The sequence below is a fragment of the Trichoderma camerunense genome, assembly GCF_050948025.1.
Source record: "Trichoderma camerunense strain CBS 138272 chromosome Unknown V8C40scaffold_3, whole genome shotgun sequence".
Lineage (NCBI taxonomy): Eukaryota > Fungi > Ascomycota > Sordariomycetes > Hypocreales > Hypocreaceae > Trichoderma > Trichoderma camerunense.
The window spans coordinates 2,020,090-2,031,963 of NW_028145367.1; the positions used below are offsets into that span (position 1 = coordinate 2,020,090).

General features: G+C 50.7%; 5 protein-coding genes across 5 annotated transcripts; 3 read left to right on the forward strand and 2 right to left on the reverse strand.

The window, feature by feature from the left end:
- Positions 1-1,034: 1,034 nt before the first annotated feature.
- Positions 1,035-3,408, forward strand: V8C40DRAFT_149009 (protein serine/threonine kinase activating protein DBF4). The gene is made up of 3 exons (XM_083211281.1): positions 1,035-1,638; positions 1,706-3,019; positions 3,093-3,408. Exons 1-3 carry the CDS (start codon positions 1,129-1,131, stop codon positions 3,228-3,230), a joined length of 1,962 nt encoding a protein of 653 aa, XP_083077307.1. The 5' UTR covers positions 1,035-1,128; the 3' UTR covers positions 3,231-3,408.
- A 1,047-nt stretch (positions 3,409-4,455) lies between these two features.
- On the forward strand, positions 4,456-4,973 carry V8C40DRAFT_262790 (ubiquitin-like autophagy protein Apg12-domain-containing protein; the record flags this gene model as incomplete). The annotated part of the gene is made up of 2 exons (XM_083219394.1): positions 4,456-4,848; positions 4,911-4,973. The coding sequence occupies 2 exons, from the start codon at positions 4,456-4,458 to the stop codon at positions 4,971-4,973; spliced, it is 456 nt and encodes a 151-aa protein (XP_083077308.1).
- Positions 4,934-6,692, reverse strand: V8C40DRAFT_236500 (3-methyl-2-oxobutanoate hydroxymethyltransferase). The gene is made up of 2 exons (XM_083214054.1): positions 5,902-6,692; positions 4,934-5,829 (listed from the first exon to the last, which is right to left on the reverse strand). Exons 1-2 carry the CDS (start codon positions 6,382-6,384, stop codon positions 5,218-5,220), a joined length of 1,095 nt encoding a protein of 364 aa, XP_083077309.1. The 5' UTR covers positions 6,385-6,692; the 3' UTR covers positions 4,934-5,217.
- Positions 6,693-8,134: 1,442 nt separating this feature from the next.
- V8C40DRAFT_236503 (E2 ubiquitin-conjugating protein UBC8) lies at positions 8,135-10,293 on the forward strand. Its single transcript, XM_083214055.1, has 7 exons — positions 8,135-8,604; positions 8,690-8,697; positions 8,837-8,864; positions 9,050-9,083; positions 9,154-9,268; positions 9,342-9,523; positions 9,606-10,293. The coding sequence occupies exons 1-7, from the start codon at positions 8,572-8,574 to the stop codon at positions 9,740-9,742; spliced, it is 537 nt and encodes a 178-aa protein (XP_083077310.1). The 5' UTR covers positions 8,135-8,571; the 3' UTR covers positions 9,743-10,293.
- V8C40DRAFT_236508 (CWC16 protein) lies at positions 10,220-11,594 on the reverse strand. Its single transcript, XM_083214056.1, has one exon. It carries the CDS (start codon positions 11,470-11,472, stop codon positions 10,399-10,401), a length of 1,074 nt encoding a protein of 357 aa, XP_083077311.1. The 5' UTR covers positions 11,473-11,594; the 3' UTR covers positions 10,220-10,398.
- Between the last annotated feature and the right edge of the window lie 280 nt (positions 11,595-11,874).

Below are 11,874 nucleotides of genomic sequence, written 5' to 3' on the forward strand. Positions count from 1 at the left end.
CTGTTGCTGGGCACTAACACCAAGTGGTGCTACTGCTGCTACTTTGCATGTACGGGGCGTCTGTTTTCTGCGAGCAGCCCCGCCATTTCTTTCCCACTTTGGACCGCGACGTGTTTTTGGGCTCCAGCAGAGAAAAAAAAATACAGCGCAGATTTGACCTGTCTGTAAGGGCCATTGTGTGAGGGCTGTATGTGAGGGATGCAGTGTAGAAATCTGCAGCTTTAATGAGTTTGACTCACCTCGTGTTGACGATACAATGGAGAAACAATCATGTTGCACTTTTTGATTAAACTTGTATGGTGGCATGTCTACTGTATTCGTATGCATCTATCTGGGCTTTGTTGTTTTTTCCCAGTTGTAGGTGCCCGCGCTAACAAGGCCTGTTATGGGGTAGAGATGCATCCATCCATGTCGAGAATTGGGGTTTTCAACTTTTTGTGTGATAACAGCCCGAGCTCCATCTAGCGAAACCCAATCGGCCATGGGTGTCAATAACATCATCAGAAGTTGAATTGAATGTATTGTAGAGTATCAGAAGAACTGCAGTCAACTCGCTGTAAAATCCAGGCAATCCATATCATCATAATCCATCAACTTCAATGTATTGCAAACACAGAGCTACCCTATTGCTGTATTTTGATAGGTGTTGGAGCTTCACAATTTTAATGCTACCCTTACCCGTGAATTAGCGGTTGCTGGTGCGCCGGGCGGGCCCGTGCATGTTTTTGGCAGGGAGGCCGAACCGGGCTTAGCGCTGTTGTGCCGAGCGCGAAGGCTCCATCAACACCTCAAAGGCACGCCTCAGCCAATTCTTCCCGCACACACGCAAAACCACATTGATTTCTTTGTCCTCCAAAAAGCCCAAGACAGGCTCGACAAGCTCTCCAGCCAGCCTGGTCTCGTCCCCCAAAGGCTTCCTGGACCTTCAATGTCCTCTTAGCATCCTTTACCTGTCCCCCCTCGTCCGCCTCTTCCTCTGCCTCCGAGACGTGCCCCGTTCCCTGCACGTCGCGTGCTTCTCATTCTCTCCTCCCCAGCCCCTCCTTGGTGCTCCCTGTCTGGCTGCATCTCGACTTGCTCAGCATTTGCACCGGGGCATGCTGATCCCAGAGGCAACAGCTTTTGTACATGGCCACCGTCTCCGTGTCTCTGTCTGCTTCTTCCAAGGCGCCGGTTCCCGCCATGGCCTCTAAGCGAGCGCCTCTCGCCAGCAATCCCAATGTCGCCAACTCGCCTCTACGTGCACCTTCAATCCTGGCTGGCTACGCCAAGCCGAAGCGGTCCTTTGCCACGGCCCAGCGCGAAGAGCCCTACGGACAGCCTCCGCCGGTGAAGAAGCAGGCTCTCGAAAATGGCGCCCAGCGGGCCGTCCGATCGCCGACCAAGCCATTGACCCGCGCCCCGGCACACATTGTTGTCCCCCGCAACTCGAGTGCCGTTCCGCGGCCTGTTGTGAGAGAACGAGCTGCCAGAACAGCCACTGCTTCGACGACAAGAGCTACGCAGGATCAAGACACCGATAGGGAGGCGTGGAAGAAGCACCACCGGGCCAAGTTTCCCAAAATGGTCTTTTACTTTGAAAGTATTCCAGATGACATTCGGGCAAAGCTGACCAAGAGGGTCACTTATCTTGGTGCTGTATGTCGCTCCAATGCTGAATTCTCCCCATTAAGGAATGTTGCTAACTCGTCATAAATGAAAATAGCGCCAAGAGCCCTTCTTTTCAATTGATGTTACCCATGTCATCACTACGCGAGCCATTCCGCCCGAGAAGCCAGAGGCTGGGGAAGCGGAAGCTGAGGTATCTGAGGAACAAGAGCCTGAGGAGCAGCCCCAAACCATCAACCCGTCGCTTCTTGACAGGAACACCGCTGCCAGGCGAAGATTGCTCTTTGATTTTCGCCAGGCTTCTTCGGTACCTTCCCAGTTGGACGGTCTTGCGAGACGCAACAAGACGGTTCGCAACAATGATGTTCTAACCAAGGCTCGAGATATGGGGAAGAAAATCTGGTCTCTTGATAAGTTTCAGAGTATGCTTGCCGTTCTTCTCGAGTCAGAAACCCAAAACTATAATTCTCGATCCGCGAGCACGAGAAGTCACTATGGCACCAAGGGCTCCCACGAGCCTAACCTGTTTCAACTTCTTCACAACGAGCGTATCAATGGACCCTCCGATCGAGACCCAACTGCGATCAACCGGGAGTTGACGTATTTCAAGGGTCCGTATGTCTATATCTGGGATATGGATGAAAAACAAAAACCCATCATGGTTCGTGAATACGCCAAGGTTGCGAACAAAACAGACGGCGAATGGCCCCAGTTCCGCAGTGTTGGGAACGGACGCTGCCCTTTTGTGGAGGAAGTGGATGCCGCTGAAAAAGATTACCGAAAGGCACGAGAGCGGGAAAAGGCGCGCTTGGCTAAGAAGGAAGAATCTGTTCAGATTCTCAAAGCCCCCGAGGTCCCTCCCATGAAACCCGTGACTGGAAAGCGCACCTTGACTGAGATGGAAGAAGCTCACAACCGATCTCGTGCCGGTGTGTCGGCGGAGACGTTCCAGCCAGTAAAGGTCACCTTCTCTAGGCCGGCTCCAGTACCGGCTCAGAATGCCTTTACCAGTCGAGCTGAAGGAGGCCGTATGTTTGGAGGCGAGCCTGTGGCCTCTGGCATTCAGAACACCATTACGTCGGCAATCCGATCCCAGATGATCTCGTCGACATCTGGCATCAACGGCGCAAAGGCCGGAACCAGCAAGGAGGTTCATGGGCTGCAGAGGAAAGTTCTGCAGATGGCCCAGCCGACCTCGCACGATGCCAGCTCGCGCCGTCTTGCAGAGGTTCCTGCGGACGTCGCGTCTAGCCGATCGACAACGCTGACCCGAACCACGTCCAAGGTTCTTCAGGAGGAAGATGGGCAAAAGGCGGAGAAGAAGGCACCTGCACAGCACCTGAAGAGCAAGCGAGACTTGAAGCCAGGCTACTGTGAGAACTGCCAGGACAAGTTCCGCGATTTTGATGAGGTAAGATTCAATTTGACTTATAACACCCTTGCTTTACTATTTTATAAGGACATTTTACTAACTTATATAATAGCACATCTTGTCTCGTAAGCACCGTAAATTTGCGGAAAATGACGAGAACTGGATTGAGCTGGATGCTCTTCTTACGCAGCTAAAGCGTTTACCAAAATTCTCAGCTGCTACTTCTGATGATTCGGAGGGAGAGTGGTAACGACATGGCGTTGTTCTTCTTGGGTTGATCTTGTCCAACCAGAGACTTTATGGGTTATGGTGCCGCGCATTTGGATCTCATTCTTTTTTTCCGACTTGCGTTGGCTATCGCATTCATTATGCTACTTCTCAACACTTTGCAAAAATCTTCGGTCACCACAACCATCAACTTACATCCTGGGACTCCGGTCAAGGAAACCGAGTGCCAGGCTTTGAATTTTCTTTTGCATCTCAATCAGATTTGCGCGGCATAGCGCAGAAGACACCTTTGTCAATAAGTCTCTGATTTGAGCTATACCCTTTTTTGGTCTTTTTCTTGTTCTTTCTTTCAGGGTTCTTTACTTATCTCTCATTCGGCTATAACGAAACAGCACGTGGATTTTGTTTGGTACCACTGCCGGCATGGTTTGGCATTTTGAACCCGCATACATAGCAGGAGGCGTTATTTACAAGCTCGGCTCTTTTTTGTTGCCGTTTCACAGATGGATGGACTTTTTGGTGGCGAAGAGGATTTTTGGCAAAGGAGAAGCTGAATGTGGTCTGGATTGCCTGATAGAAGATACTGGGATGCTCTGCACGCTGAAGCAGAATCGACTTTAATGAAGGAACTTGGCTGGGACGACGTGGCGGACCCATGGGGGGTCGAGAGGAGGGGGAGGGATGCGATGGTATGTGATGCTTGCTGGAGCAAGACATTCGATGGGAGGTTGATGGGACTGGTCATGTTAAAAGAAAAAAAATTATGTATATTGTAGCTGGCATGTTACAATTCACGAAAGTGTATAAGTAAAGGCAGGTCCGGGGGCGTCTATTTGGTGCACGGTACGGACAGGTATTTATGACATGAGATAGCATTTTATGATAGAGATATGTAGCGGTAACAGCAGAACTGGATAGGAATTAATTCTAGGGTGTTGAATGAAGTGTTGCGTACTTTGGGTTGCACTTTATATCTTGAGTGAGCTTGTGGTGTTGCACATGTCGCACTGTGTATGCACTGTGTATGCACTGTACGAGGCAGCCTACAGAGGGGTCAATATGCACTCTGGCTGTTGCTTCACTCTTTGACATGTCATCCGCTCACAGACTCATGGAACTCCTCACTTTCCGACACCGTCATCTCAGTTCTCTTCTTTAACTGCCTAGCGACCTTTCTCTTCTTGGATTTTTTATATAATACAGATTAATCCAAGCACCAGCTACATTACAACAAGACCAACGCAGCCATGGATCCCGACCCCCCCTCTCCGTCCGACTCGCCCATGCCGGACACAGACTCGGACATGAACAACAGAGCCAGCGGCACGGCCTCACCTGAGATCCCGCTGACGCTCAGCGCTTCAGTGATGCTAGCAGACCTGCCGCGAGACGCGACGGCAGCCCTAGCCAGCGCAGGAGGGTTCCCGCCGCAGCTCAAGGTCGTGGTCAAGTTCAAGGCCGTGGGGTCGGCGCCGGCGCTGCAGCAGGACGTGTGCAAGATCTCGGCGAGCCGCAAGTTTGAGGAGGTGGTGCGGTATCTGCGGCGGAAGCTGCGGTGCCGCGAGACGGACAGCGTGTTTCTGTATGTGAATAGCGCGTTTGCGCCGTCGCTGGACGAGGTGGTCGGCAATTTACACCAGGTGAGCTCTTTTTCTTACGAGAGAGATGGTATTCACGGGCTGATGGGATGAATAATGTGCAGTGCTTCAAGAATGCTCATGATCAGCTTGTTGTGGCCTATTCTATTACTCCGGCGTTTGGATGAAACTGGTCAACATGAGAACCGAGACAACCAAACGCGGCGGCATTCTTCTATATCATCCATCCAGGTTTCCAACTCCTCCTCAGGAAATATCATTACAACGCTGCCCTTCTTGCTCATGCTTAAACAATGAAATACATAATCTCTATAGACAGGCCGGGACATTATATCATGCAGGATGGAAATCCAGTAAAGCAAACAACGCCACCGCTCCATGTTCCCATACCCATTTTCTCTTTTCTATCTTTTATAGGTCCTTTGCGGCCTTGGCAAACGCCTCAAACTCTTCGGAAGGCATTGGATAGGTGTGTTCTGGAGCAGGGAACTGCTTGCTCTTGACCTCGTCACGATAGGCCACAACAGCCTTGGCTGACTCGCTCCAGATGTCGCCAAACTTCTTGACAAACTTGGGCATGAATCTTCCGGGAGGGAAGTTGCCGGTCAAGTCGATCTGGACAAGCACTTGGCCTGAGCAGCCACTGCCAGCGCCGATGCCGATGGTGGGAATGGACAGCTTTTGAGTAATCAAGGTCGCAACCTCGGCGGGGACGGCCTCTAGGACGACGGCGAAAGCGCCAGCTTCCTGCACGGCGAGGGCGTCCTCCAAGACTCTCATGGCGCCGGCAGAGGTCTTGCCCTGGACGCGGAACCCTCCAAGAGCGTTCTGGCGCTGAGGAGTGAGGCCGATGTGGGCAAGAACCGGGATGCCGGCGGTGGTGATTTTGCGGATGGTTGGGGCAAACTCCTTGCCGCCCTCGAGCTTGACGCTCTGCGCTTTGCCGTGCTTGACGAAGCGGATGGCTGTGGCTAGGGCTTGTTCGGGAGAGATTTCATATGAGCCCATGGGAAGGTCTCCAACCTGCAATGAATATTAGCCGCCGTCACATCTTGTCTCGTGTGCTGTTTAGACATGCTAAGAGAGACAACTTACAGTAAAGGCACTCTTGGCGGCTCGTGCTACTGATCGACAGTGAAGCAGCATGTCTTCTACCTCTACTTCGTTTGTGTCTTCCATGCCCAGCGCCACCATGGCCAAGCTATCGCCCACCAGGATGATATCCATGCCATTTTGGTCGGCAACGTAGGCGCTGGGGAAGTCATGAGCAGTGATCATGGCAATGGGCTCTCCCTTTTGATAGAGCGACTTGATGGTGCTCATGGTGACCTTTTTGCGAGCAGGACCGGACTGAGAGCCCATGGGAGAGTGAGAGCTGTATCTCTTTTGGTGACATGGCGAGGCATGTGAGACAGTGACGGTGGGAGCATGAGACACGATGGAGTGTGTTGATGAAGAGAAGGAAGATGATGAAGGTGCAGTGAGGGCAGCAGCGGTATATCTGAGGCTGTTGTTGAGTCGCGTGCTGCTGCGTGTGAGTGCTGCACACGATCTCGCCGAGGCTCCGATCGGAAACATTTTTTTCCCAACTCGGAAATTACTTGGTGTTATGGAGATGCAGTATGTTTCTTGCAGGTACTCTGCAGTGCAGATTTATATGTGAACGGTACTAGTGGGGTACCTTGAGGTGAGATGTGGGAACAGGCGAGGCAGGTTGGAGGATGGAGGGGAAAATGCGGGAGAAGGAAAAAAGTAAATAATCTATTGAGAAGAGGAGAAATGATTGTAATATTTCATGTAAATGAAACGAAGCAAAAGAAATTGTAGAGGTGGCGGACGAGGCGCTTTTTTTAATAGTTGAAGAAAAAGGCATGCTGGTTTTTACGATGTAGAATTGAGTATCTTGGGAGGCACAAGGCCAGGTCCCGGGGGGGCACTTGTCAGCATTGGATCAAATGGCCTTGGTACGAGTACGGCAGGAGTAAGAGTACGAGGTACTGTGCTTGGCCGGTTTGGTTTGGTATTACTACATGCTGCGCAACCACCTGCATCGGCAATTCCAGAGTTGTACTTAATTTTATGTTGTTGTTATTTCCTTAGTCGGGTTATTTGGTATTACATGAGATGAGTAGATGATTATTACTTTGTTTGTTGTTGTGTTTTTCTTCTTTCTCTTTGAAGGTGTTACAGGTACTTTCACTGTCTCAGGTACTGTATTTGAGTCAAGTTACAGCGCTGTTTGCGGGCATGGTAGCACTGTGTGAGGAGCCGTTACGGCTCAATGGAACCGAGGCACGAGGCACGGACCCGATGCGGATTCGCCGTTGCCGCGGGCTGCAGCCTTATGAGAAGTGTCATTTCCATGGGAAAAGAAGAGTATGAATGTGCAATAAGAAACATAGATGCAAATGCAAAGTAGGAATCATGATGACGATGATGATGAATATTGTAAGATGAGAAAAATACAGCCTTGTGTTGGGTTTCTGGAGTACTGTACTCCGTATTAAACATGAGAAGAGTAAACATGATTCAGCTTGCATCGATGATTAATGGTTTTGCTGTGGCTTACATCAATGTGGCTGTGGTTTCTATTGTCCGTTGCGGTAGTGGTTTAAAGGGTAATTATTAAGGCTGTGGCTGGAACTGACGTCGTGGTTCATTATGACGGCGAATGAATCTGCGCATCAGCTGGGAGTGGCTTGTATTACGAGCGTTGTCCATGATGATTCTAATTGCGTGGCTGTTGACTACGATTTTCATTGCCAAGTTGCAGCTGAAGGAGGTGTGATATATGTATACGCGCCGGTAATATATGGGATTGACCTAATTATGCGAATACGATTATTGATGGTGTTATTGGGTATGCACCTTGATAAGTCGATCTGTATGTGTACCATGATGGCACCCAGGACTCGATATTGCTGAACCTGCATTCCAACCAACTCGGCTACACGCCTTACTCAAAAAGATGAACCCTTGATCCTTGCCCCCTTCGGCTGACAACTCGCCTCCAATACAAATCAATTACAAAAAGGGCCAAAGCGGTGCTCAGTAGGAAATAGCGCAAAAGTATGAAGCCCCCCCCCAAATGCTGAGCCCGGGACATGCCGTCACATCAATCGAGCGCATGCAATCGCCATCGAACGGTGCTGGTGCTGTAACGCCGGCGCCTTTCCGCTAAATCCTCGGCGCCCTTCAGCGCTGCCGCCCGCTACAAGACCAAAATTGTTAGCTGTTAGCCAGCGCCAGCGCCCTCCTCGTGACTCTTCCAGCGGGGGAGGGGAGGGGCTGTTTTGGGTCTTTGGTGGAGGAGTGACATGACCAGACAATTCCAACGGCCACTCGTCCGGTCCGGCTGCTCAACTCAGACCTGCTTTTGTTCCGCTGCATTGCATCGCATCACCAGAAACTCGGCCCAACCATCGACTGACTGACTCACTGCTGCTTCTTCGCTACCAAATCACTCGCATTTCTCCCGATTTCTTTCACTTCTTTATTCTTCCCCTCTCTCTCTTTCTTCCTGTTCTGCATCCGTCTTCGCCTCCATTATTCCGAGTCCCGCGACAGCTCCGAACCGAACGTCCACGATCGATCCCCCTGCTGCAAGCTTTATAGCCACGAGAGACGCTACTGCAAGTGACGACGCACTCTGGCGACGCCGGGAGCCACACACCTCGAGAGGCTCAGACATACTCAGCATATCATCTCCACATCTACTGAATAATTGCCCTTCCGGGCCTGAGAGTCCCTTGACAGTTGCCCATCATGAGCAGCCCACGCCGTCGAATTGAGACTGATGTAAGTCACGAGTCGACAACATTCCACCGGTCTGGGGGAAACAGACCTGGGGCTAATCAATTGTCTTTTGCTTTGGGATGTTTAGGTCATGAAGTAAGTTGCTTCTTTCTGCATTGCCGTGGAAATGGAACAAAGAAATAAGATTAGTGTTTGGCTAACAACTTTGTAGAATGTACGAACCGCCACTCCCAACAACGCCCGCCCTGGTCCAACTAACATGACCGTGATCTAGGTTGATGAGCGACTATGAAGTAACACTAGTGAACGATAACAGTAAGCAACACCCTGATATATGCCATCTATGCAAAATCAAAGGATGCTGACTGACTGACTCGTTATAGTGTAAGCATCATCACCAACTACGCTCTTACTCCCCTCCGCCCTCGCACCGATCGATCCATAATATCAGCGTTGAATCATTAACAATTCGTCTCACTGCAGGCAGGAGTTCTTTGTCAGATTCAAGGGCCCAGCAGAGAGTAAGTCGACAAACAGAGAGGGGAACGGATGCGGCAAGTTTGTGTCACGGCAGCTAACACGCCTTGGCAGCTCCGTTCGAGGGAGGTCTTTGGAAAGTACATGTCGAACTTCCCGATACGTATCCGTACAAGTCACCTAGTATTGGCTTCGTGAACCGAATCTTCCACCCAAACATCGATGAGCTGTGAGTCTACACGGGAAGCGAGGTGGCCGGTTGTGGTAAATGGTTATACTAAGAGTGGCGAATCGGAAAATAGGTCTGGCTCTGTGTGTCTGGATGTCATCAACCAGACATGGTCACCCATGTTCGATATGATCAACATCTTCGAGGTCTTCTTGCCGCAGCTTCTTCGATACCCCAACCCGACGGATCCCCTCAACGGCGAAGCAGCTGCTCTGCTTATTAGGGAGCCCAAGAGCTACGACGCAAAAGTCAAAGGTGCGCAACATCTTGCAGAGTCGAGTGGAAGCTGGGATATGGGGGGAAATGAGAATAAAAGGCTGACAGGGTGGCTCAACAGAATATGTCCAGAAATACGCAAACAAGGATGTCGTGGACGAGGCTGGCGCCGAGAGTGAGGATGAGGACGACATGTCCTCGGTGGCGAGTTTCGACGACGACGACGAGGAGCCGGCTGGCCAGATGGACGACGTATAGGGACCATGTTCTTTCTTTTTCTTTTGGTCATGGCAGTCACCATCTGCCGAAGCGCTCGATTTGAAACAAAACTACTGCAATCCAGTCACAAACAGCGGCGTCACAATGGGATTAATTAGTCGACAGGCCAGCCACAGCACCGGGAGTTTTCATTTCTCACTTTTCACTTTTCAGCCCTCGACATAAACCAAGATGGAGGAATCGCACCGGCTGCCCCTTTTCTACCTTTTTTTATTTTTGTCTTTGTCGAGATCTCTCTTGCTTGCCTCTGGGATGTGGGAGGAGAGACGACTACGTTTGGGTCACATGTGCTCTGGAGTTTGGTACCTAGTTATTTGAATGGACGACAGCGTGGAGGAGGAAGCTCAGGTAATGAGTCGGATTGGGCTACAGTATGTTGAATAGGATGTCCGTTAGAATGCGGAATGCGAGTAGTTTTCAATGCATCTTGATTAAGTCAAAGAAATGTTGGCGATGCGCCAGTTTCATTCAATTAAATCTAACAAAGGGGTATCATATCTGTACTAAATATTGTCATAATGTAATTCCATCTCTTTCTCGCTTGGGAATCGTTTCCCTTTTATCAACGCCAAATCTATACGCCGTTGTAACCATATAGAATAAGATAAGAAAAAAGATGCCGTCGCTCACAGCACTCAATCGGAATCATATTGCACCAGTCCTCCACCGACCGGCATCACGACTTTAGTTTCGGGCCTGTCATCTGATTCGCCGGCAATCCATTTCCTCTTCTTGACGATGCCGAGAGACGGCCTGTTGTTTACCGCCTTGTCGTTGTTGGGCTGGATGAGAAACGGATCTTGCGCTGCCCGCGTGTTGGAGATGACGCCTGCGACAAACGTCTCTTTTCTCTTCGACGCTTCCTTCTCAGTTTTCAGTCTGGTGTCTTTCATGGCCAAGGATGACGATGGTTTCTGTGTTTTGCCTCGTGAAGTCGCCGTTGTTGATGCAAATAGAGGCTTAGAGAGCGCCTTATCCTCCTCTTCTTCACCATCCGGCCTGGACCCAAAGTCCACCAACGCAGCTCTTTTAGCATCCTCCTCCCTCTCCGGCAACAATTCCATCCCCAGCCCCATCCTCTCCTTCAAGTCCTCCGTCGCAGCGGCCACCTTCTCCCTCTCCTTGCGACCCACGCGAAACGCCTTTCTCAGCCTCTGATTCTGCGCATACGGATCATCCCATTGCCGCCTCGACAAGTCCTCCAAGTCATCAAGCCTTTCCGCCGCCATCTCAAGCTGCTTCCTGTCCGCAATCGTCTTTTCCAAACTCGCAAACGCATTCTTGCGCAACTCCTCCCTCTCTTGATCCGTCAAAATAGCTCCTCCTCCTCCTTCATCCCCAGCATCACCAGTATCCCGCTTTGTAGCCCCTTCAACAACAACATACGCCGTGTTCTTCGGATCGGTCCGCATCTCAATCCACCCCCCACACTCTACATGCCTAAACCGAAAACTCCATATCGGCGTCGAAAAGTAATTTCCCACGCGCTTCTTCTCGGCGTTGAAGCGCACGCCCTGGCCGATGATTGTGGGTTTTGGGCAGTGAGCGCACCAGATGGGGAAGGGCATCTCGAAGCGCACGGTGAGGATGCCGTGGGAGGCGAGCTTAGAGGCGCGGTTGCCGAGGGGGTGTTTCTTGTTGAGCTTGTTGCCGGAGGTGGTGCCCTCGAGGTCCGGGGGGACGTAGCGTCCCATGTTGAAGCCCTGCATGGTGGGCGGGCTGTGGTGAGGATGACGGCTATTATGGGGTTATATTGCTGTTGTTTCTTTGTTTCGGGAGGTTGAGGTTGGAGATGAGGATGAAGAGAAGAGAAGAAGAGTTGGATTGTAGATGATATTGTGGAGTGCGGCGATACGTCACTCTAGGTAGAAAAGGACCCTGGAAATGGGAGTGGGGCACGCCACTCCGCCTAAAAGCCCGTGTAAGTGCCTGGGCAGTTGGCTTATATGTGACTCTTTTTCTACATATTTTTAAGAATTATATATTCTCTGTAAAGTATGTTGGCGAGAGAACAATTAGAAGAGCGTTTTGTATTTAAAATAGAACACTTGGAAACCTTGAGAAAACTGTAGACAACCCACACATTATGCTACGCTGTCCCACAAGATAGC

What these genes read in the sequence shown, in the direction of transcription:
- V8C40DRAFT_149009 (XM_083211281.1), top strand. Translation starts at nt 1,129, where the DNA reads ATGGCCACCGTCTCCGTGTCTCTGTCTGCTTCTTCCAAGGCGCCGGTT. An exon ending in GGGTCACTTATCTTGGTGCT is followed by an intron (nt 1,639 to 1,705) that starts GTATGTCGCTCC and finishes AAATGAAAATAG; the next exon opens with CGCCAAGAGCCCTTCTTTTC. An exon ending in AGTTCCGCGATTTTGATGAG is followed by an intron (nt 3,020 to 3,092) that starts GTAAGATTCAAT and finishes CTTATATAATAG; the next exon opens with CACATCTTGTCTCGTAAGCA.
- V8C40DRAFT_236500 (XM_083214054.1), bottom strand. Translation starts at nt 6,384, where the DNA reads ATGTTTCCGATCGGAGCCTCGGCGAGATCGTGTGCAGCACTCACACGC. An exon ending in CCGCCAAGAGTGCCTTTACT is followed by an intron (nt 5,830 to 5,901) that starts GTAAGTTGTCTC and finishes TATTCATTGCAG; the next exon opens with GTTGGAGACCTTCCCATGGG.
- V8C40DRAFT_236503 (XM_083214055.1), top strand. Translation starts at nt 8,572, where the DNA reads ATGAGCAGCCCACGCCGTCGAATTGAGACTGAT. An exon ending in ATTCAAGGGCCCAGCAGAGA is followed by an intron (nt 9,084 to 9,153) that starts GTAAGTCGACAA and finishes ACGCCTTGGCAG; the next exon opens with CTCCGTTCGAGGGAGGTCTT. An exon ending in CTACGACGCAAAAGTCAAAG is followed by an intron (nt 9,524 to 9,605) that starts GTGCGCAACATC and finishes GTGGCTCAACAG; the next exon opens with AATATGTCCAGAAATACGCA.
- V8C40DRAFT_236508 (XM_083214056.1), bottom strand. Translation starts at nt 11,472, where the DNA reads ATGCAGGGCTTCAACATGGGACGCTACGTCCCCCCGGACCTCGAGGGC.